The sequence below is a fragment of the Artemia sp. Qi Xiang Cuo genome, chromosome 14 (genome assembly GCF_049724085.1).
Source record: "Artemia sp. Qi Xiang Cuo chromosome 14, ASM4972408v1, whole genome shotgun sequence".
In the NCBI taxonomy this organism is placed as follows: Eukaryota; Metazoa; Arthropoda; class Branchiopoda; order Anostraca; family Artemiidae; genus Artemia; species Artemia sp. Qi Xiang Cuo.
The window spans coordinates 58547975-58571580 of NC_142807.1; the positions used below are offsets into that span (position 1 = coordinate 58547975).

General features: G+C 34.6%; 1 protein-coding gene across 2 annotated transcripts in view; it reads left to right on the top strand.

The window, feature by feature from the left end:
* LOC148944695 (VWFA and cache domain-containing protein 1) overlaps nt 1–23606 on the top strand; it is a 150350-nt gene that overhangs the window by 61890 nt on the left and 64854 nt on the right. For both annotated transcript variants that reach the window (XM_089100546.1, XM_089100547.1), the window contains exons 7-9: nt 5846–6019; nt 6857–7111; nt 12110–12349. In XM_089100546.1, coding sequence (XP_088956672.1) covers nt 5846–6019; nt 6857–7111; nt 12110–12349 — 669 coding nt within the window. The remainder of the gene's footprint in view (nt 1–5845; nt 6020–6856; nt 7112–12109; nt 12350–23606) is intronic.

Below are 23606 nucleotides of genomic sequence, written 5' to 3' on the forward strand. Positions count from 1 at the left end.
TTTATACTTCAGGGTTTACGATCCCATAGACAAAGCCACGAACTCGACCATAAAAGCTAAACGCCTGGGAATGAAAGAAACCTTGCTTTGTCAATTAATAGATTTCAATGACATTCTGGATCTAAAATATCACTGGGACTGATTATATGGCTGATATATATGTATCAACCGTTTATCCTCAAACATAAGTGTTTGTCATTTTGGCTGACTGCCAAAAATCTTGGTAAGGACACCTGATAAATATGTTGCAGAAGTAACACTGTTTTTTTCCTGTTCTTTTTTTTTGTTTTCAGTTTGCCGATTTCAGTTTGTTGCTAGAAATTAGTAAGGGTCTAATTTCTGCGATTTTTATTGAAAATGTAGACCTTAGACTGACCTGAGACCTTAGACGGATTAATGAATAAAACATTACATTTTGAAAAGCTGTGTATAATTCTTTCCTGGGACCTAGAAGGAGCGTTTTTGCTAGCAATTGAGCCAAAGCCTAGAGTGTGTGAGTTGAAGTGGGATTTTATAGTCTATATCGGAGAGGACTGCCTGAAGTTATGCATTTAAGCTATCTTTCCATAGAGGCATGTTTCTTCTTTTAACTAGAAAGCCCCGTTTTAGCAGCCAAGTAGGAAGGGATCCGTTTCAAATTGATGTTCAAGTAAAATCGAAAAGTGTTTAAGATGTGCGACAGGCTCCTGGCTTAATCACCAAAGAAATTTGAGCTTTCCATTTGCTTCTTTCTAAGCAGTGATATTAGAAAGGAGGTCGCAGGCAAGAAGATCTACTTTTGAGCCAAGACAGATAGATTCTTTTTTAACCAATGATCAATAGTTCTTGGTGAGGTAAATGTATACAAGATCAATTCTGTCATACAAAAATTCTTTAATGTGTTACACCATTTTAAAAATTTCTAGGGGTTGACAAGTTAAGTGACATTACGCTAAATTTTTTTTTGGTACACCTTATAAAAACATCACGTTAAAAATTTTAGGACAAGTGACGGACATGCAAGTAACAATCGGCTGTAATACCTTGTTCATTGGTGCGATGAGGGGCTGGCATCTTTACCCAGTTGGTGTACTTATTTGCTTCTAATTTATTTCAGGGTACGAAAAATTGAGTTTTATGTCAGCTACGGATAGGGAACTGCAAGTAATAATGATTGTAAGATTGTATGGTTGATTGAATGATTGTAATGATTGTAAAGATTGTAAGTACGGTAATCCTTTTGTTTAAGGGGTTATATAACCCCTTCTCCTGAAATCTTCCCCTAAAAATTTTCAAAATGGTGTAACGTATGAACGGATTTTTGTACGAAAGAACGGATCTTAAATACTTTCACCTTACCAAGAACTATTGATCATGAGAACGGGTTATAAACAGATTTTTGGGGAACCAATTCTGAAATATCGCAAAGGCCATTTTAACGTTTTCACATTTTTCGGTGGAGTGAAGGTCATCTTCATGGATGAGGGGTTAAAACCTTGTCCCAAACTAGTGCATCTTTTTTTTTTTTAATATACTTACACTTAGGTGTAGGAAAAATAATTGTCACCTAGATTTAAGTGTTTTCGCAACGATTGTAAATAACAATAAAACACCATGACGTAGTTCCTGAATTATTAGTAGTTTATTTAGAGTATGTGATTTCGAAAGGTGATACACCGTCTCCAAGATCCAATTTCCCAGCATTATTTAAAACCGATCAGAAATTAAATAAGAAACAATTTTTTTCAACTGAAAGTAAGGAGCAACATTAAAACTTAAAACGAGCAGAAATTATTACGTATATGAGGGTGTTCACCCCCTCGTCAATACTTCGCTCTTTACGCTAAAGTTTTTTTTTAGTACTTTCAAAAGAGGTATTTATGGCTCTTTCAATAGAGACTCTTCATCAAAAATATGTTGAGCCGTAATAGATTCAGCTAATAGTAAAGCATGCTTGGGATTAACTATTAAAACTTCGTCGTGTGAACTCCACATACTGACTTGATTCTCTTGTGGTAAACTATTTCATTTTTGTTGATAAGAGATAAAAACTTTTAGAGCGAGATTCTCTGATATGCTGAATCTGATAGTGTGATTTCTATTAAGATCGCTTAAATTTTGGACTGAATTTTCCCCTTTTTTTTGCGTGTGCCCCACACCCAAATCACTCCTCTTCATCGATTTCAAAACTGAGCAATAGAATAAACAAAATCTAATAGATATGTTGTCTACCCTCCTCCAGACATTACAGATATGTTTTGACATGGTGTCTTTATTAGTGCTTTTGAAGTAAGTACCTTTGTAGCTACTAACTAGGTCGAGTAAGATTATATTACAAGTTTGAATCCATCCATGGGTTTCGAAAGCTCAACTCTCAATTGCCACTAGCCTTTTATGTTCCTTATTTATGTTGAGTTTATCAATGAAGTTTTATGATGATTTTTTTTTTACGGAAAGTAATCGACAGCGAATAATCAAAACCAAAGCTAGGGGTTAGATACTACTGCCAATTTGTCTATATTTCTTTCCGATGCATTTAAAAGCACATTACGTACATATATCTTTGGTTCAACTGTTCGCAAAGTCAATATTTTGTTTCGATACATTTAAAGGTACATTACATGTAGCCTATACATTTAAGGTTCAACTGGTTGCAAAGTCAATATAATGTTTTAGATTCTTTACTTTGATTCCCGACCAAAGTGTTGCTCTTGCAACGATTTTGTTGGTGGAAGTGACAGAGGTTGCTGCAGCACTTCTCGTTGCCTAGGTAATGTAAGTTTAATTTATAATTTTTGTATAAGTACTTACTTGTACTTGTATTTGGATCAGGACACAAGCTATGTAGCTCTCCCTGGCGAAAGGATCTGGCAGACTGTTGAATTCCACAGGTTACGGTCTTGGGTTAATGGGGCGATAATTTCAAGCCATGAAGGGTCCCATCTGCGACCCTGTCTCCGGAAACTGCCAATTGGCGCGAGGTCAAATTTGACTGTGTTAAGCCAAGGTTTGGCTTGTCCTCCATGTCGTTTCCTCCAATCAGGTGCTGGTTTGCAGCGTAGGCTTTGATTTGTGAAAGTCTTGGCTGGTCTTCGGCAAACATGGCCGAATCAGGACTGGCGGCGGCGTGTGATGCCATGCTTCTGGTCACACCGTTGGCGGATGATCGTATTTGGGATTCGGTCACTGAGTTGTAACCCGAATATGCAAGGGATCGAAGTCGGTCAAAAATACTAAAGGTTCATGTACGAATTTTGCTTTAACAGTTAATCATTAAAATGACGTACTGATTCCAGAGAAATCACTGAAACTGATTTTAGGAATGACATATATGTATCAACTGTTTATCATTAAACAGAAGTGGTAGTAATTTTGGCTGACCACAGACAAGCTGTCAGTTATAGTCAGCTGATGATTGCCATTGTTGATCACAGATCAGCGTTGATCTATAATTAGCTGATGATTGGGATTGTTGACCCAATCATCAGCTGAAGATTTACAGAATATAAATGTAAATGAGAATAAATATACAGCTGAAGATTTTCTATTGTTGATTAAAGATTGACAGGCATTTATAATTAACTGATGGTTGCCATAGTTGACTACAGCTCAGCAATAATATATAACTAGGTGATGATTTCCAGATCTCTACACGATAAAACAACTTAGAAAAATAATTAATTCATTTGGGTTTGAAAATTAAGAAAAACCAAAGCAGGGTAACTTTCAACCAGTGAATAAAACGAAAAGATAAAACATGTTTCAGCAAAGACTTCTGCCAAGCCATCTTAAAAAATAATAATAATAATAATTTAGCTTGTGAAGTTACCCAAACAGAAAGAATCAAACGATTGACGAAAAATAAGCCACGATGAAAGATCATTCAATTAGTGGTTTGGGCATGAATTCTTTCCCTGGCAAGCCAAATTTCTAGGCAACAAAAACAATGATTTTGAATTTTTGATTTTGAATTTATCCTTATAATTCTGTTTGTATATTATATATAATTAGATTGTATTCATGTCATAAATTCCTGTACAAGGAGTTGAAGTTGCTCAGGAGAAAATATCTATGTACCAAATACTTTGCCTTTCCTTAGACACAACTTGCACCTGTGCTCAACGAAGCCTCCAGTCATCCATCAAGTTTATTGAGGGATGACTGGAAGACTCAAGTTTATTGAGGGATGAATACTATATTTGAATTATCCCTCTAGTAGTTGAATAGTAAACAAACAAAAGAAAAACTGGCAAAAACGAAAAAACAGAAAATATGAATGTACAAAATACTTTGCCTTTCCTTAGACATAAGTTACACCTGTGCTCAACGAAGCCTCCAGTCAGGAGCCTCCAGTCATCCCTCAAGTTTGCCGAAGCTGCAACGTCCTTCAATTCTGGTTGGATTAGGTTTTAAGGTTGCACAGGTCTACCTGATAGTTGCACCATAGTGTATTCCGGGGCCTTCACAAGGGGCGCAGAAAAGATGCAAATACAAGGATACAGGCTTGAAAATAAACTATGCAATGAATAATTAAAATGAATATCAATAGATTTCAATGTAAATAATTGAAATGAAATGAGTTGAAATAATTGAAAATGAAAATCAGTCAAAAAATAATTAGATAATTAGGCTCTGCTGTTATTTTGGGCGCTGTGACACTAAAAGGGTTGAGAAAAGATAGTTGTTGATAAGAGGCCCTAGAAAAGTGAAAGTTGTCAAAAAGATTAAAACTAGATAAGCAATGAGTTCCGAAGTTGAAATAAATTTTACTTCCTAAAAGTTAACTGCCGTCCATTATTCATTAATGAGGTTAAAATGTATAAACTCCTAACAATGGGTAAAACTGGTACAATGCTGTAATAAACAAACACTGAGAAATTTGAGTCAAATTGAAGGTTTAGTATTAACATAAATTTTGAACCAGTCAAGTTGAAAAAATTTGGAAGGTATAGGAATATTCTAGAAGGTTCTAGTGCCAGCATAAAATGAAAACATATGAATTCGAAGATCGGTGTGAGCATCAGAATGGAGATAACACTTTTTTATACCCAAATTACTCCAGCCCCCCCCCCTCTTCTAGAGGAACAAAATAAAACGACGAGTCATCATAAGAAAAACATTTCAAATAATGTTGTTCGGTTGACAAACTGAGCTACAGCTCTTTTACGTTATGCATAAGTTAATCCAACCCCCTCCCCCTTTCATAACTACATACCAAGACAGTAAAAACAATTAAAACATATTAATAAATACAACTATAAAACATAAATAATTACTATGTAAATTAGGCAGGGAACCTGAGGTATGATGGGACTTCTCGTTGATGAATATTCTGTAAGGTTTCAAAATATATTATTTTTGCAAAAATTAGGCATGCAATCAGTGTTTTCAGTTGCCTTTCCAGATAAAGCTTGATTAACTGTCAACTTCTGTTGAAACTTTTCGCAAGGAATTGTTTTGAATAGCTTCAGTTGTAACACCAGAAGAAATTGACTGAACAAAAAGGAGAGGTTGACGTCTAAATCTTGTGAGATGTTTTCTTTTCAAGACTTTTACCTTCATATTTGATTTGTTTATTATCAAATCCGTTTATCTTTTTCAGGTTATCTTCCATATAATTTAAACCGTCGGTAGCGACATTCTTTACAATTTTTGTTGTTGGAAAATAACAAAAGTTAGTTTATTTTGGCACATAAATGTAATTTTTCGAGCTTTAACCACGTCTCCGACTGAGCCTCTAAGCTGCTGAAGAACGTTTGTTTATTGTTACCATTTTTGTCTAACCTGTTTTGTTTATTGTAATCAGTCTGGATAAGTTCTAAAGAAAACTGGTTATATTAGCGTTTTTTTTTCTTTTTTATTCTAGGAAAGTATTTTGTGAATTCACTGTCAGATCGGGATAGCGTTGGTGTGGTGGCAATTTCATCTGAGATCAGGTTGGCCACAGTTGAGGCTTGTCCTAATGGAGGCTTTGCTAATGCCACGGCTGATACCAAATTTTCATTTGCTCGTTTTCTTGATTACCTGGAAAAAGGAGAAGGTTTGTTTTGTTGCATTGTGGCTTGATTATTTTGCTTTTGACTATATTGTACCCTTCACCTGTTGCACTTGGCTTGACATTTTGGCTATCTTTTTTTTTCGTCTTAAAAAATCTTTAACTTCGTCAAATTTGCCATTCAAAGTCAAGATACATTCCCTGATAAAAAAAAAAAAAAAAAAATTAGATGGGCTATATTAATAAACCTAGCAAAATTAGCAGACGGTTTTATTTGCAGGATTTTTTTCAATAGAGAAGTACAAATAAAGCGCCAGGTTTTCGCGAGAACTTTTATTAGCATGTTGCATGGCTTCGTTAATTTCTTCTCGTCAAGAACACTTTAAGCGCGGCATTTTTTTAGTATTCTCAGCATTCATGCGTTTTTAAACATTTTCAGTATTTGTATATTTTTTTTTAGCATTTGTGGCATTTTTTTTCTCATTTTTTTAAAGCGTGGCAGTATTTTTTTTCCAGTTGTTTATTGACAGTCTCTATTTCAATTTTGAATTATTTGCCAATATTTAAGGTTTTCATATCGACCATGAAGAGAACAGACAACTTTTGTGTTGTCAAAAGAGGACATTTACGTCGAAAAATCAGACGCTTGTATTGTCGGTATACATCCGATTGGAACCCATAAATTCTTTGTCAGGGCTTTTGAACCGAATGAGGGTTGGTGTTTACCACCCCCAAAAAAAGCGATGCCAATTGAATGCGTTTTTATGCGACTTTTTAAGGGTTTAGTGTTTTACTTCAAGGATTAATTTAGAGGTTTAATTTAGAATTAGTTTAATTTAGAGGTTAAAGTTGAATTTAATAGCTGACAGCTTGTATTTTTAGGTCCGGCCAATCATACACTCGCCATGGCAACAGCTTTTAACATGATTAAAACGCTCGTATATGGAAATGAAGGAGTTAGCTGCGCACACTCTATGAATGATTCTAGTTCTCTAGATGTGGAACCGATGATCCTCTACATTAGTCGTGGCCTTCTAATGTCCCTGACTGAACGTGGCTCGGTGTTAAATCTGGTGGCAAGAGAGAATCAGTGCCTTCGTGGCCGAGTGATTATTAATACTTATCCAGTGATTGATGGTGAGCTTGGTTTTTCTTTTTTATTTCCCACTTGATTAAAAGGTGTGTGTACGAATTAGGACAACGTACCAGTTACCATTTTACTGACCACATTACCATTACTGACCATTACTGACCATTAACATTACTGACCAGTTACCATTTTACTAGTGCTATCAATTTTCCTTTTCTATTATTAATTATAATTATTAATAGTTATTGATAAATTGCCCTTAGTTATTTTGAATGATTTTATGGGTTAATTTTTGTGGTGACCAGTAGGTGCAAAAGTGAGAACCTCTACTTTGGGAATATTCAAAGTTAAAATGACAAGATTATTTATGTGGAAACTGTGGATTTTAAAAATATCCCGTGTGTGTTCACAAAATTTGCACTTTACTGAAAGAAATATAAATGTTTTTACTTTTATAATGTTATTAAATCAAAGAGTATTAACATTTTGATTACTAAGTATTGTGCAAATTTTGTGCACACACTGTGCACGTTGCAATTATATATCGTCATGCCTAAAGGTCGTATCTGACATTTTCAAATTCTAAAATAATTACCGAACAGCCTATATCGGGAGGATCTACATCCTTATTGTAGGATGATTTACATCCCTTGATTGCGTTCTTTTTAGATTGAATGATCACTTTTAAAAAGGGTTATGTGTTGGGGCCGGGAAATAAGTTCGTAATGTTTTTATTTTATTTTTTACTGAGATGGAGGAAGAGCGTGCGTAGCTGTGCAGGCCTCAGGCTGCTTGATGTTGAAGTTAGCTGTTAGTAGTAGCAGTAGTAGATTTTATATTTTCTTTGTTTGCAACCATTTATTTGCTGTTTGACACAGTATAACATTTGTTCAATCGTAACATTCGTTCGTTATATAACATTCGTTGTATAACGTTCATTCGACAGAGCTCTTTCGACTCTGCAAAGCTGTACTAAATTTCTTTTTGAGTAATTTAGTTTTCAAATACATTTTACGCTTTGAAATGGAATGTTCAGGAGATAAATACTATGTTTATTGTGCTAAAATGTATTTTTTGTGCTAAAAAATGTATTATGCTAAAAATATGAGTACATCGAGTAAGTATTTATTTAGGGGCAATAGATGTCTCCTAAATTCATTTTGACAAAATGACAAGGCCTAATTCCGCATTTGAAAAAAATCAGTCAAAGATTTTACTAGAATCTAGTGCTTATAGATTTGCAGTTAATTTATTCATAAAAAAATCGAATGAACACTCTAAGAATGGTTTCGTACAATACTAAATTTAACTTAGTAATGAGAGCCTTTGTTATCTCTTTCTTTCTTCTACTCGCTTAAAACTGGGTATCTGGCCTGATGCCAAAAATATACTGTATGATGTATATGCTCCATTCTCCTTATGATCGCCCCTTTGAGAACAGCTTAACAGAGCGTTTTTGTCAATTATCTCAGAGGCGTGAAAATTTCGGATGCGAACTTTAGGGGGGACACTGACGTTATCTCCTTGAATTCTAGTTGACTGTTAGTCACTTGACTTGTGTCCCGAACGTTCTCGTGGATTGCGTTTACGCGTTTACACTTTCTTCTTTACACGTTGAAGGATCAGCTCTCTGTAGAATTTTCGGTGATTTGATAGTTTGACTTATAAATTGAAACTAATTTTAGGTGGCGGTAACTAGTAGGCCTGCGTTAGCTTAACGAATTCCACTACATTTTGGTATCTGCTTTTGAGCTCAGTAATTTCCTATAGAAGCATATTTTATTTTTATTAATTGCCATAAAAACAATAATAATTCATAACTATTGCTTGGAATTTTATCATCTGTTTTTTTTTCTGCTTGAGACCACAGCCTCTCGCATGAACTTATTTAAGAAAATTGATAGAATGGAGAAAAACTGGGAAATTTACTGAATAACCTATTCAAGATTTATTTTGTAAGCTGTTTAATATTATTATTGGACGCTTAACGTGCGAGGGTCACCACTTTTAAAGGCAAAAATAGCGCAAAGAGCTGCTATGCCACTTACTGGAGGGGAGATCCTTCGTCGGCCCCCAAATTAGTGGGATTTCCGCTGTTACTTCAACGGATCCGTATACTAACGTGATTGGATGGTCTATGGCCACATTTAAAGCCAAAGTTTACCGATAAGGTTTTCTAACTATCTCTTTAGTTTAGACCTAAGCTGAAAAGCTAAGAGAGTACATAAAAAACCTTACTGTATCCACAACACGTTGTATAAAAGAACTGAACTAAAAAAGGACTCTTTCTCCCAGCCCGCTAGCCGTGAGCTGCGACAGGGGTTATGAGGGTGGTAAATGAATCTTTCCAGCCAATCCTAGGACTTACTAATTTACTGGTCAACCTCCCTAACTGCGCAATTTCTTACCTCGTGGTCTATTAAACACTTACGTAATTAGGAGGACTCAAAATGGCGTCACAAAAATAAAAGGAGAATTAATATTTATCACTCGTGGAAGGAAAATAATTAAGGGACCAAAAGAAATGAAGCTGGGAGGGACATTTATCTGAAAAAACTGGGACCAAGGGTTCCAACAATTATGGTAAGTATTTAATATTTAAACAATATTTAATACTAACTTGTACTCTTGGGTAGGGATTTGAAATATTGGTGGCCTGGGTGTAACATCCTATGACTGATGGCAACCTTTGTTTTCTCTTTTTTCCAGTTTAGATTTTTAAATGTCATAATAAAGGTCATATCCAGCATTTTCAAACTTTTGAAATGATTGCCTAGAATTGTTTACAAGTTGGCGTGGGAGGATAAGCTGGGCAATATGTTACCTTATTTACATTCTCCCGATTTTTGCTGCCGTGCTGATACTTCTTTGAACTACGGCCACTGTGTAAAAAAATAAAAAAACGAGTTAAAATAAACAAAAAAAAACTGGCAAGTGAGAAAATGTTGTCTTTTCTAAGTGCTTCAGGAATGGTGACAATTATCTGGATTAATCTTAATATTAGAATGTTGTTTCGACACCAAATTTGGAAAAATTGCCTGAAACCCCCCAAAAATGGTGTCGAATCGGAACAAAAATTACACCAGTCCCCTGGCTTGAACAACAAATAAAATTACTTTTTGCATTTTTTTTCCTCCGCTACTATTATCTTAAGAGTTCGGGAAATGTTAGAAATGACTTCTGGACGTGAAAGCAATGGAATTTAACATCAGTTTGATCGAGTGTGACTTTCAACCGAATTTTCTTGTAACGTAGTGAATTTAAACGTTATTTGCTCAAAACTTGGGCAAATTTCACGAATTTGGTTTTGAATTTCCGTCCAAATCTTGCAATTTTGTTTTGAATTTTGGGTACTCAGCCAAGATTGAGTGTTGTCAGCCCGTCAACACTCAATAAGTGAAGTTAGATTAATCATAATGAAATAGACCAAAGTATCATGAAAATATGAGGCCTTAGATACAAAACTATGGAAACTAGAACAGAGAATTATGGAAATCAGGCCCCCCAGAAGTTATTATATTAAATACTTAACCTAACTTTCCGTAAACACCTCTGTATATTAAATATTTCATTAAAATATAGTACCAGTGTTGTTTTATTTCATCGAGAGAAAGCTAATTATTAACCGATTGCAGACAGTCAAACTGATTTTTCTCTTACAAACAGAGCAAATTTCTTGAGTGTTGTCGGGCTAACACGTAAGTACCGAATTTTTTTTTTTCACCAACAGCCTGTTCTGGACATTCAAAGTTTTTATTTTAAAATAAAGTAAAGTAAAAATAAAATAAGATAAAAAGGAAATGAATAAAATAAAAGTTGCTGCTCTTGCCAGTTTTTATTATGATTTTAAGGTAAAATTATTGGAATCAGAACTGATTTTAGAATTAATTTTAGAATAAATTTTATTTTTTTCTTATTTTTTAGTTTTGATCAATTTTTTAACTTGGATTTAGTTTTTAATGTTAATTGATTTTAAAATTTTTAATTGATTGGAATGAATTCTAGAAAGAATTAATCAATTTTAGAATAAATTAATTATAATAAATTTATAAGAATCATTATTTAGTCAGAATTTTTAATCTGTGTCAAACTCATTTTCTATAAAAAAAAAGAAATAGAAAGATTGAAAATCTTTGAATCTTCGGTCATATTGAATCTTCGTAACTCATATTGACATAGCACCAAAGCCTATTCAACACTAAAAATAAAATAATAAAGGGTTTACTTGAAGTTATTATTTGTACAGTTGTAACTATTCCGTTCATAATAGAATTAATTACAGGAAACAGAACTCCTTAAACATTTACAAATCCCCATACAAGCCTGGTAAAATGCAAAACAACAGAGAAATAGTGACTATCCTATGCCCTTTCCGACAGGTATAAAATATTAGACGGTGCAAACCAAAAATAAATGGAGGAGTCAAGGACAAGGGGGTCAGGGGGTTTGACCCCCCCCCCCCCCTCCAAAAAAATGTTTTTGTCAGACCGGTAAAAACATAACAATAATGCATATAAACAAATTCTTGATGCTTTAACAAAAACAAAAAAACAGTAAATATCCCCCCCCCCCCGAACAAAAATCCCGGATAAGGCCCTGGGAGGACTTCATAGTTACAAATATATTCCGAATATATGCAAGTTTTTAAACGTCTCCAAAAAATCGCCCATTGTTGCCCCGAGCGAAGGGCCTAAATATCTTATTTATCTATTGCGTTTTTTTAACTTATTTTTTTACTTCTACTTTTTCCCCTTTTTGTTTTTCTTCTTCTAAGTTTTACTATCTTCCACAAATCTTCTTTTCTGAATGCAGGAAAGTTTCTAAATGTCCCCAAAAATTATAAAATTATTTTTTTTTGTCGAGTGGAGAGCCTAAAGGTCTTGTCTTCTGTTGTGTTTTTATTATAACTTTTGTTTTTCTTCTATTTTTTTGAAGATTTTTAAGGTAAATTAGCCCCACCCCCCTTCACCAAGAGTTTCAGACACGTAGCCTATAATTGAAAGACATCCTTTGGAGGCCCTAATTATTTTCCTTTTTTTCTTTAGATGGAAAGCCCATTATGTATGAAAAATCCTTCCTGTATGACCTAGCACAGCAAGATCGAGGAAGAATGCCCCAGTCTGGAATTCAACCAGAATACGAAATTAGAAGAGGTCAAATGATAGCTATCAATTCTACTTTAAACCTTTCATCAACTCTTGGGAATTTTTATAGAATACAGAATGGAACTTTGCCCTTTCAGCATGTGACTATGAGTTCCAGTTTTAGTGACCCAGTTGGAAAAGGTATTCTGATTTCAGAAATTTTTCTTTCTTAGAAAAATAGGAGCTAGAAAAGAATACTAGATCGTTACATAATTTGGCCTGGTGTTTATGGTGTCTAAGCCAAACCGGGACTTTGAAGCCTTCCTCATCCCCTTAGGAGTAGGTATTAAAGTAGCAATTTTGGGCTTTCTTTATCTAACTTCCTGCTTCAAATTAAAAAATCAGAGTTAAGACTAAGAAAAAGTATATTCACATTAAACTAAAGAAAATAAAAAGAATACAACCGTAGAAAGATTTTCCCGCTGACTGTTTATGGGCCCTAAATGGACATTGGCAGTATATATCTGAACAGTTAACCCCTATCTTATAACTATAATTCTATTTCCCTGATATAAATATACTTAAATGATAGATAAATAAAAAGGTGGGAACCTGTAAGGAAATTAAAAAAGTAACAATTTTGAAAACATACACAACGGTTTGGCTTACAGCAAAATAACTCATTTTAAATAAGCGTACTGTAGAGGGTAGCTAAATGATGTATGTTTTCAATTTTGAAATATACATCGCCGTCTATCTTATATCAAAATGACTCATTTTAAATAAGCATACTAAATGATGTATGTTTTCAATTTTGAAACATACATCGCGGTCTGTCTTATATAAAATAATCATTTTAAATAAACGTACTGTAGAGGAAGAACTAGGCCGCTGAAATTAGTTATTATAATTAGATATCAGAAATTACATATTAGATATTAGAATTAGATATTAGAAATTAAATCCCTCTGTCTGTGGTCTTGCTGAAAGGAATTCATAATTTAAAAAAGAGTGTTGTGGATTATTGGAGCCCAACCGTTGGGCTCTTTTCTCTGGTGAATAATTAAAATCTTAGACGTGGCCCTTCTTAGTACCATAGTATCAGCAAAGTGGAACACCAGGAAGCTTTTTTATTAACGCTTTTGCGGTATATTAGAATACTCTAATCACATAAAGCCTTTTTTTTATTCTTGAAAAGCTATTCTTTGAATGCTTATTTTAAACGATATTCGCTTATTAAACTACTTTAATTGAGTAGCCGCTAGAGTGATATTAAAGTTAAATACCATTCAAATACCCCCTTAAATACCCCCGAAAAATACACCCTACGAAAAATACCCCACGGAAAATACTCCCCCGAAAAATACCCCTCAACGGTTACAGAGGCCCGCTATCCTGGATAGGTGACGAAGAGAAATTTGATTCAGCTGCTAGAAAAACTTTAGTGAACATCTTATCCTTGTAGGGTGTATCAGATAATGTAGGGTGTAATCAGATTATACAGAATTCTTTAACCTAGAGTGAATTAAAAAGTATCCTGACAATTGTGTTTGGCCTAGCTCAAGATTTTGGATCTGTTCATCTTTTTCCATAGAAGGTTAATCTCGCCGAGAGAAAAAAATCATTGCGTTTGTCAAAATATGGGAATTGAAGGAAATAACTATTAAAACAGCCCTAAGATTTGAGGGGATGGGGCTGGGAGTAGAGATTTCCTAATTTACGTGCGCTATTTGACTCAGTGACTTTTTTTTATTTCCGATTAGTTTTTATATGTGGTCTGTAGTTTTAATTGGTTGCATTATGCTTCTGTAATGGCTTTTATTCCGCAAGCCAGCTGCAATGAAAATAAATAGAAGAGCTTTGATTGCACGCAAGAATTTGCAGTATATACGATTATATTTTTCAGTTGTGGCAGTATTCGCGAATTTTAGTGTGGAAATCACATTGTAATTGTGAATTCTGAGACGTCTGAACTAAGACTCGGCTTTGTTTCTGTTTTTATTTCTGTTTTTGTCTAACCTGTTTCTGCTTCTGTTAAAAAAAAAGCAGAACATTAGACAGAAAATAGAAACAGGTTATCTGTTTTTGTCAGACCTGTTTGCGTTTCTGTTCTGTTTTTTTTAGCCTTTTTTTCCGTGTCTGTTTTTTTGCCTGTTTTCTGTTCTTTTTTTTTCATTTTATCAACTACTTGTGTTTTCACTATTGCCTTAATTTTAATTAAGGCAATAATTATTAAGGCAATAAATAATTAAGGCAATAAATTAATTAATTTTAATTAAGGCAATAATTATTAAGGCAATAAATAATTAAGGCAATAAATTAATTAATTTTAATTAAGGCAATAATTATTAAGGCAATAAATAATTAAGGCAATAAATTAATTAATTTTAATTAAGGCAATAATTAAGGCAATAATAAATTTAATTAATCTTAATTTTAATTCAATTTCACTATTGCACTTAATTTTTGGGGTGCTATCTCGCGGTGAAAGGTCGGAGCGTCTGCATAACAAAAGAAGAAAATGAATTGATTCATTATCAGGTGTCTATAAGAAGACAAAAGATCGATTTATTCAGGTGCTTTTTTTTAGCTATTTAAACATTATTTTTTCGGTCCATTTTAAAGGCCAGACGAAGTTGAAAGGCCAGTGAAGTTGACAAAACAGTGTGTCAGTGCAATACTTGTAGACAAGATACTTATGTCAGTTTTCAACAACGGTGGTATGAGTGGACTTGCCAAAACTTTCATCGGTTTTCTACTCCCTCCATCTACTCTTATAATCAAGAGACACGTATTTCAAGCAAAGAAAAAGAAGACAAAAGATCGATTTATTCAGGTGCTTTTTTTAGCTATTTAAACATTCTTCTTTTGAATATTTCTACAAAAAAGCCTTGAAAACACAAAGGCCATTCCAAAATCGGTCTTCTATCTTCTATTTGTGCCTGCTGATGCATCAATCACTCGGAAAAACAACAAATTTCGTCAATCATATGAGAATTATAAAAAAATAAAGGTGAAAGTATCTGTTTCTCTATTGCCAACAACCCGAGAAACAAATAATTTAGTGAGGAATCCCAAAGTTACTGTATGTCATACAGAAAAGGATTAACTTTCTAAAAATGAAAGTTAATGCATTACACTTGTTGCATATTACACTTCAAGCGCTTGAAATTTAGACACACAGCTGAAAATATACTCGCAACTATCAGAGTGGTTCTGAAAAAACATGCAATTGAAGACAAAGTATTATGTGTAGTATCCGACTCTGGTCCAAATGTTGTTAAGTCCTGCTACCTTGGGGGATTGAAAGATCCTCATGCTTTGGTCATTGCCTTCACTTTTGTGTAATCAATGCTCTTAAGTTTTGGGGAGAAATTTACGTAGAGCAAGTAGTTGAATGCGAATATGATGATAATGATGACTCTAGTAGAGAGCAAGAGATTGATGCAGCCGAAGATGTCATAGATGAATATATTGCTAATACCGCATCTGAAATGGATGATCATGACGATTCGGAGGAAGAAAGTGTGTCTGATGATTGGGCCGAAACTACATCTGATCCCTGAGGCAGCATTAGAGACATATTGCCAGTGTCAATAAATGCTGCACAGCAGGAGTTGCATAAAACCCTGAAGATGCTGAAAAAAATTAAATGTCTATCATGACATATTTGGAGGTCTTTGCAAAGACAGAAGGCTGAGTAGTCATATACTTCATGACAAGAAAGCTGGTAAGCTTCTGAAAGGCGAGATTGACGAACCAGCTCGAAAATTGTCTGATAGAAAAGGGTTAGCTCTTATTCTAGTTGAAGAAGAACTTCGTTCATAACCCTAATTTCAAATTGCAGATTTACCAACGTGAGTATGAGATATTCCAACAGGTCAGAATGCGGAAAAATTGTCAAAGCCTATGAAGAGGGTGTTCTCGTATGTCTTGTTGAGTGCCGATGAAATAGCCAATCGGTAATAAATTTTTTTTTAATAAAGCTAGCTCTTGTAACTAATGCTTTGTCAGCTAAAAAGAAGCTCTAATCTTAACTCCAAGGTATTCTTTGGAGATTGATAACCTGTAGCTCAATATTTACTTTAAAGCTGACCCGAAACAGAGCAAGAAGCTTGCAGTACCGTTAACATAGACCTTGGAACAAAATAAATAAGGTCAGGGAGTTTGCAAAGAAGTGGAAAAGGGTTTATAGTACAAGTCAGTAGAAAAGATGGGTCCAGTGATTTATTAGTATCCGTATTTAACGACTTTTAGACACCATGGATGCGGCAATAGCTGCAACCTAGTAAAGAGCGAATCTCGGCCAATAGTTACCAAAAATTAAAAAGGAATGCGCTTTTAGAAAAACTATTCTATGCAAAAAAAAAAAAATTTGATGCTGATTCAGGAATGCTAACTATTCCCCACGTTAAACTTTAATGTAAATCTTCAATTTTTTGTTTGTTTGTAAAACTTCAATTTTTGGTAAAAATTTTTTTTGTAAATCTTAAATTTTTTTCAATGTGAAACTTCAATGTACGAAAATAAATTTTCCTTATTTTCGAGAAAAAATCCGAAACCTTTCTAAAAACTTTCTAAGTAAAAAGTACACGATTAAAATAGTCATGGCCGAAAACATTTAACCGGATGGATAATTACAATAAATAACCGAGATATCTACATCTATTTAATCTCTCGGTCTAATCTCTATCTCGATCTAATCTCTATGATGTTCCAGTCCCGAGCTAGCTACGGAGAACAAAAACGGGAAAAAAAGAGACGTCGGCGATGCAGAATATCTTAGTTCAAGCGACTTATCTGTTTTCCAAGCCAATGGATTTTCTTTGTTTTTCAAGCCAAGAAGCTGTAAGTTTCCTACATAGGGGTTTCAGATAAGGCGATTCTAGTAGTATACTTGGTGTTTCGATCTGACGCTAATTCTTAGAAATTTATGGGCTATTCTTTTTCTTAGTATGAGATGTGATCGTCTCTTACTTGGTTGCTAGCTATCGCTGCAACCCGGATGGTTGAAAGATAAGCGTGTATGAATATTGCATTCACTTATTACTCATTTATGGTTACAACCCGCGATTATGACGTCATTCATCAAGCTTGCACATGAAAATTCAGTTTTTGTAGAAAAAACGGAAGAGAAAAAATATGCATTCGATGCAGAGTATCGCGCTTGCAGCCACTTTTCTTCTGTTTCAAACAAATGAATTTTCCTCGTTATTCGAGCCAAGGAGCTGTAACGTTCTTATCTAGGGGTTTCGTGCAAGGCGATTCTAATAGTACATGTCTTGTTTTGATCTGACACTATTGTTTTGATCAGGCACTAGCTGTTTGCACAAACAGTGCAAACATCCGTCGAATTACGCCAAAATAGAACCTCTCTGGATTCGCACCTAGGGGCCATGGAACAATAGTTGACCTTAGCAATTAAAATCTTGATTAAGTTTTTGCGAGCATCCCTTCCATAAGAACCATATATTCCGCGAGGTCATAACTTACAACGCCTGCCCTCAGGCCTTGGGGGGCTATGTCGAACCCGGAATCTTTGTTGTATGATCTTTGAACTATTTAAAGAAAATGGCTATCTTAAAGTTCTTATCAGATGTGTTTGAGAAAAAAAGATGTGGATGGGGGGGGGGGGGGGCTAGGCGCCCTTCTATATCTTTTTGATCTTAAAAAGCTAACAAGAACCTTAAATTTACAATAAAATGAACCCTCTTTGAGGTTAGTTCGTGCATCCCTTCAATAAGAATTATATATACCCCCTGGGCCTGCCTTGCAACACCTGCCCCCGGGCCCTGGGGGGTTGTGTCAGAACTGGAGTTTTTGTTATATGATCTTTGAACTATTTTTAGCGAAATAGCTATCTCAAAATTTTTATCGGGTTCATTTGGGAAAAAGGGCGTGGGGGGGGGGGGGGCTGGTCACCCTCCGATATCTTTTGACGCTTAAAAATTGACCTAGAACTTTCAATTTACAATCAAATTAGCCCACTCTGAAGTTCATACGAGCATTCCTTCCATAATAACTATATATGTCCCCAGGGTGTAACTTATAACCCTTGCCCTGAAGACCTTGGGTGGGGGAGTGTCATGACCAAAGATATAATTTCCAGAACTTTCAACTACATCGAACAAAATGTCTATCTCAAAATTTTGATTGGATGTGTTTGGGGAAATGGTGGGCGTTGAAGGGGTGTTAGTAGCCTTCCAATCACTTTTAACTATTGAACAGGTCACTAGCCATTTAAATTTCCAATTGAATGAGCCCTTTTTGAAGTTTTTACGACAACGCTTTCTATAAAAAATCTTATATGACTCCAGGGCATAACTTATAACCCTTGCCCTGAGGGCTGTTGGGGGGGGGGATTGTCATTTTCAAAGACATAATTTCAAGAATTTTCAACCACGTTGAACAAAATGGCTATCTCAAAATTTTGATTGGATGTGTTTGGGGAAAGGTGGGGGTGAGAGGGGGGTTAGTTGCCCTCCAATCACTTTCGATTATAAAAAAGGCCACTATCCATTAGAATTTTAAATCGAATGAGTCCTCTTTGAAGTTTTTACGACAAAGCTTTCTATAAAAACCTTATATGCCCCCAGGGCTTAAGTTGTAATCCTTGCCCTGAGGGCTTTGAGGGGAGTGTCCTCCTCAAAAACATAAGTTCTTTCTGGAAATCAACTATGTTGATCAAAATTGCTATCTTAAATTTGATTGAATGTGTTTGTGGAAATCGTGGGCGTGGAAGGGGCGTTTGCTGCTTTCCAATCACTTTTTACCCCTAAAAAGGGCATTAGAACTCTCGATTTCCAATCGAATGAGCCCCCTTTGAAGTTTTTACGACGATCCCATCCATATGAAGTGCCTCTGAAAAAAAAAAAAATAATAATAATAAAACATTGGAGCCGTATGGCCTTTGCTATAGGCAACGCTATAGCTTTGCCTCTGATTGAGATTAAATAAAAAAAAAACAAGGTTTTTAACTGAAAGTAAGGAGCGACATTAAAACTTAAAACAAACAGAAATTATTCCATATATGAAAGGTGCTGTCCCCTCCTCAACGCCGCGCTCTTTGCGCTAAAGTTTTTTATTGTTTTAAAAATAAAGTTGTGAGACAGAGTCAAACTTTAGCGTAAAGGGCGATGGCGCTGAGGAGGGGACAGCCCCTTTCATATATGGAATAATTTATGTTCGTTTTAAGTTTCCTTACTTTCAGTTAAATATCTTGTTTTTTTTATTTAATATCTGAACATTTTTGAATTAATGCAGCTTTGATTTTGGGTCACCGTACATGAATAATTAAAACGAAATTTGCATATTAATTTTACTTTTTTTGCTATGTGGCTCACTCGAAATTTTGTTCTGACGTAACTTACGAATTAACTTACGTAACGAGCTTCTATATTCGTATGTTTTTAATAAATATATTAGGGAGTTAATACCTCTAGTCAATGCCTCGCTCTTTACGCTAAAATTCGAATTTTGCTAGAATCACAAACCCCTGAATCACAAAGGCCGGTTTCTTAGAATAGATAGCTCGGAAGTACTAAAAAAAACTGTAGCATGAAGAGCGAGGTATTGACTAGGGGTGAATCCCCTCATATACGTAATAATTTATGTTCGTTTTAAGTTTTAATGTTGCTCCTTACTTTAAGTTTAAAAAACTTGTTTTTTTATTTAATTTCTTATCGTTTTTTAAACAATGCTTGGAAATCAAGCGTTCCCTTCACCACTGGTTCGATACGATCATCCCTGGAAAAAAAACAACAACAAATAAACCCGCATCCGTGATCTTTCTTCTGGCAAAAAATACAAAATTTGACATTTTTACAAATAGGAGCTTGAAACTTCTATAGTAGTGTTCTCTGATACGCTGAATCTGATGGTGCGATTTTCATTAAAGTTCTATGAATTTTAGGGGTGTTTTCCCTTTTTTTCTAAAATGAGGCAAATTTTCTCAGGCACGTAACTTTTGATGGGTATGACTAAACTTGATGAAACGTATATATTTGAAGTCAGCATAAAAATCTGATTCTTTTGATGTATATATTGGTATCAAATTTCGTTCTTAGAGTTTCGGTTACTATTGAGCTGGGTCGCCCCTTACTAACAGTTCGTTACCACGAATTGTTTGATCATTAGTGCCAATTTAAAGTGTTTTTTCAGCCTTTCGTTGCGCCCCTTGCCAGACTACCAGACCACTTACCTAACTTGTCTCTTAGGAAGAAGTTTGAGCCTCAAAACTGTCAGAATAAAAATGTATTGGTCTTATTGCAGAATAGAAGTTAGTAGTGAATCATAGTGTAGTTTGTTTTCCATTTTATTTGAAGCTGTTGTGCTTTTGTATTTGAAAAAAAGTTTGTTCCTTTTATTTTATACGCCATTGTTGAACACATCTTGAGGTGGAAACAACGAAATCGTGCTGTCCTCTGGTCCTCTAATAGATTTTAGAATCACCTGTGCAGTCGGGATTGTATCATATGTGCATGAGGTCGATTAAAAAAGAGATAGATAAGTGGATTTGGGATGGTTTCAAGGCGGTTTCGTTTCGCTAGCTTGGGAATTGCAGGGTGTAATTTTGCCCTGTATAGATGACAGGGTGCGACATCCTAAAAAAGAGGAACAGAAGCGAAAATAAAAAACAGCTGTTCTTTTTATAAAAAAAAAGCCGTTTTCTGTTTTTTCCAAAAATAGAACAGAAAGCAGAAACAGGTCACCTGTTTCTGATGGACCTGTTTCTATTTCTTTTCTGTTTTTTTTTTCATCTGTTTTTCTTTTTTTTTCGTTTCTGTTTTTCTGAAAAACAGAATGAGACCCGAGGCTTAGGCAGAACCAAGTATTAATTCAAGGTAGCACCATTTTTTTTATTATTCAGTCAATCTTCTTTTGCTTGCATCTAGTCCTACAGACATTGTTGGAGTTTGCGAAACTTTTCTGTCTGCTAATACACCCCTTACAATGTTAGATCTGCCCGGGATGAAGTGTATTTCGCGTACAAGGTGTCAGAATGCGAGAGGAGGTCAGATGCTGTATATTCGTGATGACTGGTCTTTTAGTATTGTCAGTGATTTGTCTGTATTTGATGAAGGGTTATGTGAGACTATTTTTGTTGAAGTTGTACCTTTGGGCTGTAATCCATTTATTTTCGGGTCTGTTTATCGATCTCCGTCGGGTGACCCAAAAATACTTTTTGAAGTTTTTGAACCGCTGTTGAAAAATCTGGAAGCGTTGAAAAAACCGGTTATTATTTCGGGTGATTTTAATTTTGATCTTTTGAATTTCGATGTCGGAAATAATAAGGAGTTTTTAAGAATGATGTTGTGTTCTAATTTTCTTCCAAGTATTTATCTGCCGACAAGAGTTACAGCTAACACAGCTACATTATTAGATAATATATTTTTCTCTCCTGTTTTATTTGATGCTGAAAAATCGTCAGTAATTTTGTCTGATATGTCAGATCATTTTCCGGTGAGTGTTCTTTTAAATTTAAATAATAGTAATAAACAACATCGAGATTCAACAATGGATAATTAAAAAAAGCGATATATTTGGATTGATTGTAAAGTTCTACGTCAGTTAATTGGTGACCATGATTGGAGTTCGGTTTATGGCTCAGATGACGCAAATGCTGCGTTTTCAGATTTTATTGATCAAATGATGCGACTGAGGGATCGGCCTTCTTCAACACGAGTTTCGCATGGAAAGTTTGCGCAGAAATTTGAACCATGGATTACTGAAGGTATTTTGGCATCGTTAAAACATAAGAATAGAAAATTTAAGAATTATTTAAAATTACAGACACCTGAGTCGTTTGAAGAATTCAGAGTTTATAGGAATAAGCTAAATTCAATTATCAGACATGAGAAGAGAAAATATTATAAAGAGAAATTTTCGGAGTATAAATCGGATATGAGAAAAACATGGCAGTTGATAAATGAAAAGATACGTCCTCATAGTCGTAAGAATACTAGTGTTAATTGCCTTGTTTTAAATGGAGAAAATTTTACTGAGCCCAATGAAATTATAAATACTTTTGGGGATTATTTCAGTAACATTGGTTCTAGACTTGAATCGACTATGAATATACAACTAAATTTCCTTTCTGTTCCAGTTAATGAGCAACATGCAGAAAAATCGTTTTCTTTTTCCGAGATTAAGCCTCATGAGATCGAAAAAAGTTATTCTGAAGCTTAAACGTAGTTTTTCTAAAGACGAATTTGGATTTTCGGCTCAAACCGAAAAGCAAATAACGTCAAGCATTTCATCTTTATTGGCATATATTTTTAATCTAACACTTATAAATGGGTTTTTTCCTGATCTTTTAAAAAAAGCAATTGTTACTGCATTACCTAAAGCTGGGAGTTTAACTGACCCTTCAGATTATAGAGGCATTTCTCTACTTTCGATTTTCAGCAAAATTTTGGAAAAACTTGCAAATAGTCAATTAAAAAAGTATTTATTTGATAGTAAGATTTTACACACGTCTCAATATGGTTTTATAAAAGGAAAGTCACCTGAACTGGCAATTCATGAGCTTTTACTAAATATTAATGATTCACTAGATGATGGTCAACACGCGTTGACGATTTTTCTTGATGTCGCAAAGGCGTTTGACACCGTAAATCATTCGTTGCTTCTTTTTAAACTAAAGTCTTATGGATTTTCAACACAAGCTGTTAATTTTTTTTTCATCTTACCTTTCTGGGAGACGACTAGATTGTGTTGATAAATCTCGTGATCTCCGTTCCGAAACTTTTCCAATTAATTACGGAGTGCCTCAGGGCTCTGTCCTTGGGCCTATTCTATTTATTCTTTTTATAAATGATTTGCCAGAAGTTTTGCCTATTTGTAAAATTATAATTTTTGCTGATCATGTAGTAATTTTTGCTTCTCACCGGGACCTATCAGTTCTTTTCCAGAGCCTTGAAAGTGGATTACTAACTGTTTCTGATTGGTATTCAAGGAATTTACAAGCTCTTAATGAAAAAAATGCCAATATATGTTATTTTTGCGAACTGGATCAGTAGTGTCAGATACCTTCTCTCTTTTTTTGAATGGTCTTGAATTAAGACCGGTAGATCAGTTCAAATATCTTGGGATTATTTTAGATGAAAATTTGTCGTTTCATAAATATGTAAAAACACTGTCGTTAAAAATTTACCGAAATATTGGCATGCTAACTCGTCTTTGTCACTTTTTTCCTAAAGCTATTCTAAAATCTATTTATTATTCTTTAGTACACCCATATTTTATATATTGAATTTAGGTTTGGGCATCTACCTTTCTGTCTGTTTTCAAATCTCTCCAAATACTTCAGAATAAAGCAATGAGGATTCTTTTTAATGTTGATTGCAGAACTTCAGTTAGACACCTATTTGGGACTTCAGGAATTTTCTCGTTGGACCAACTTCATTTTATTTCTATCTCTAGTATTTGTCACAATTATCAATATAGTAATTTACCT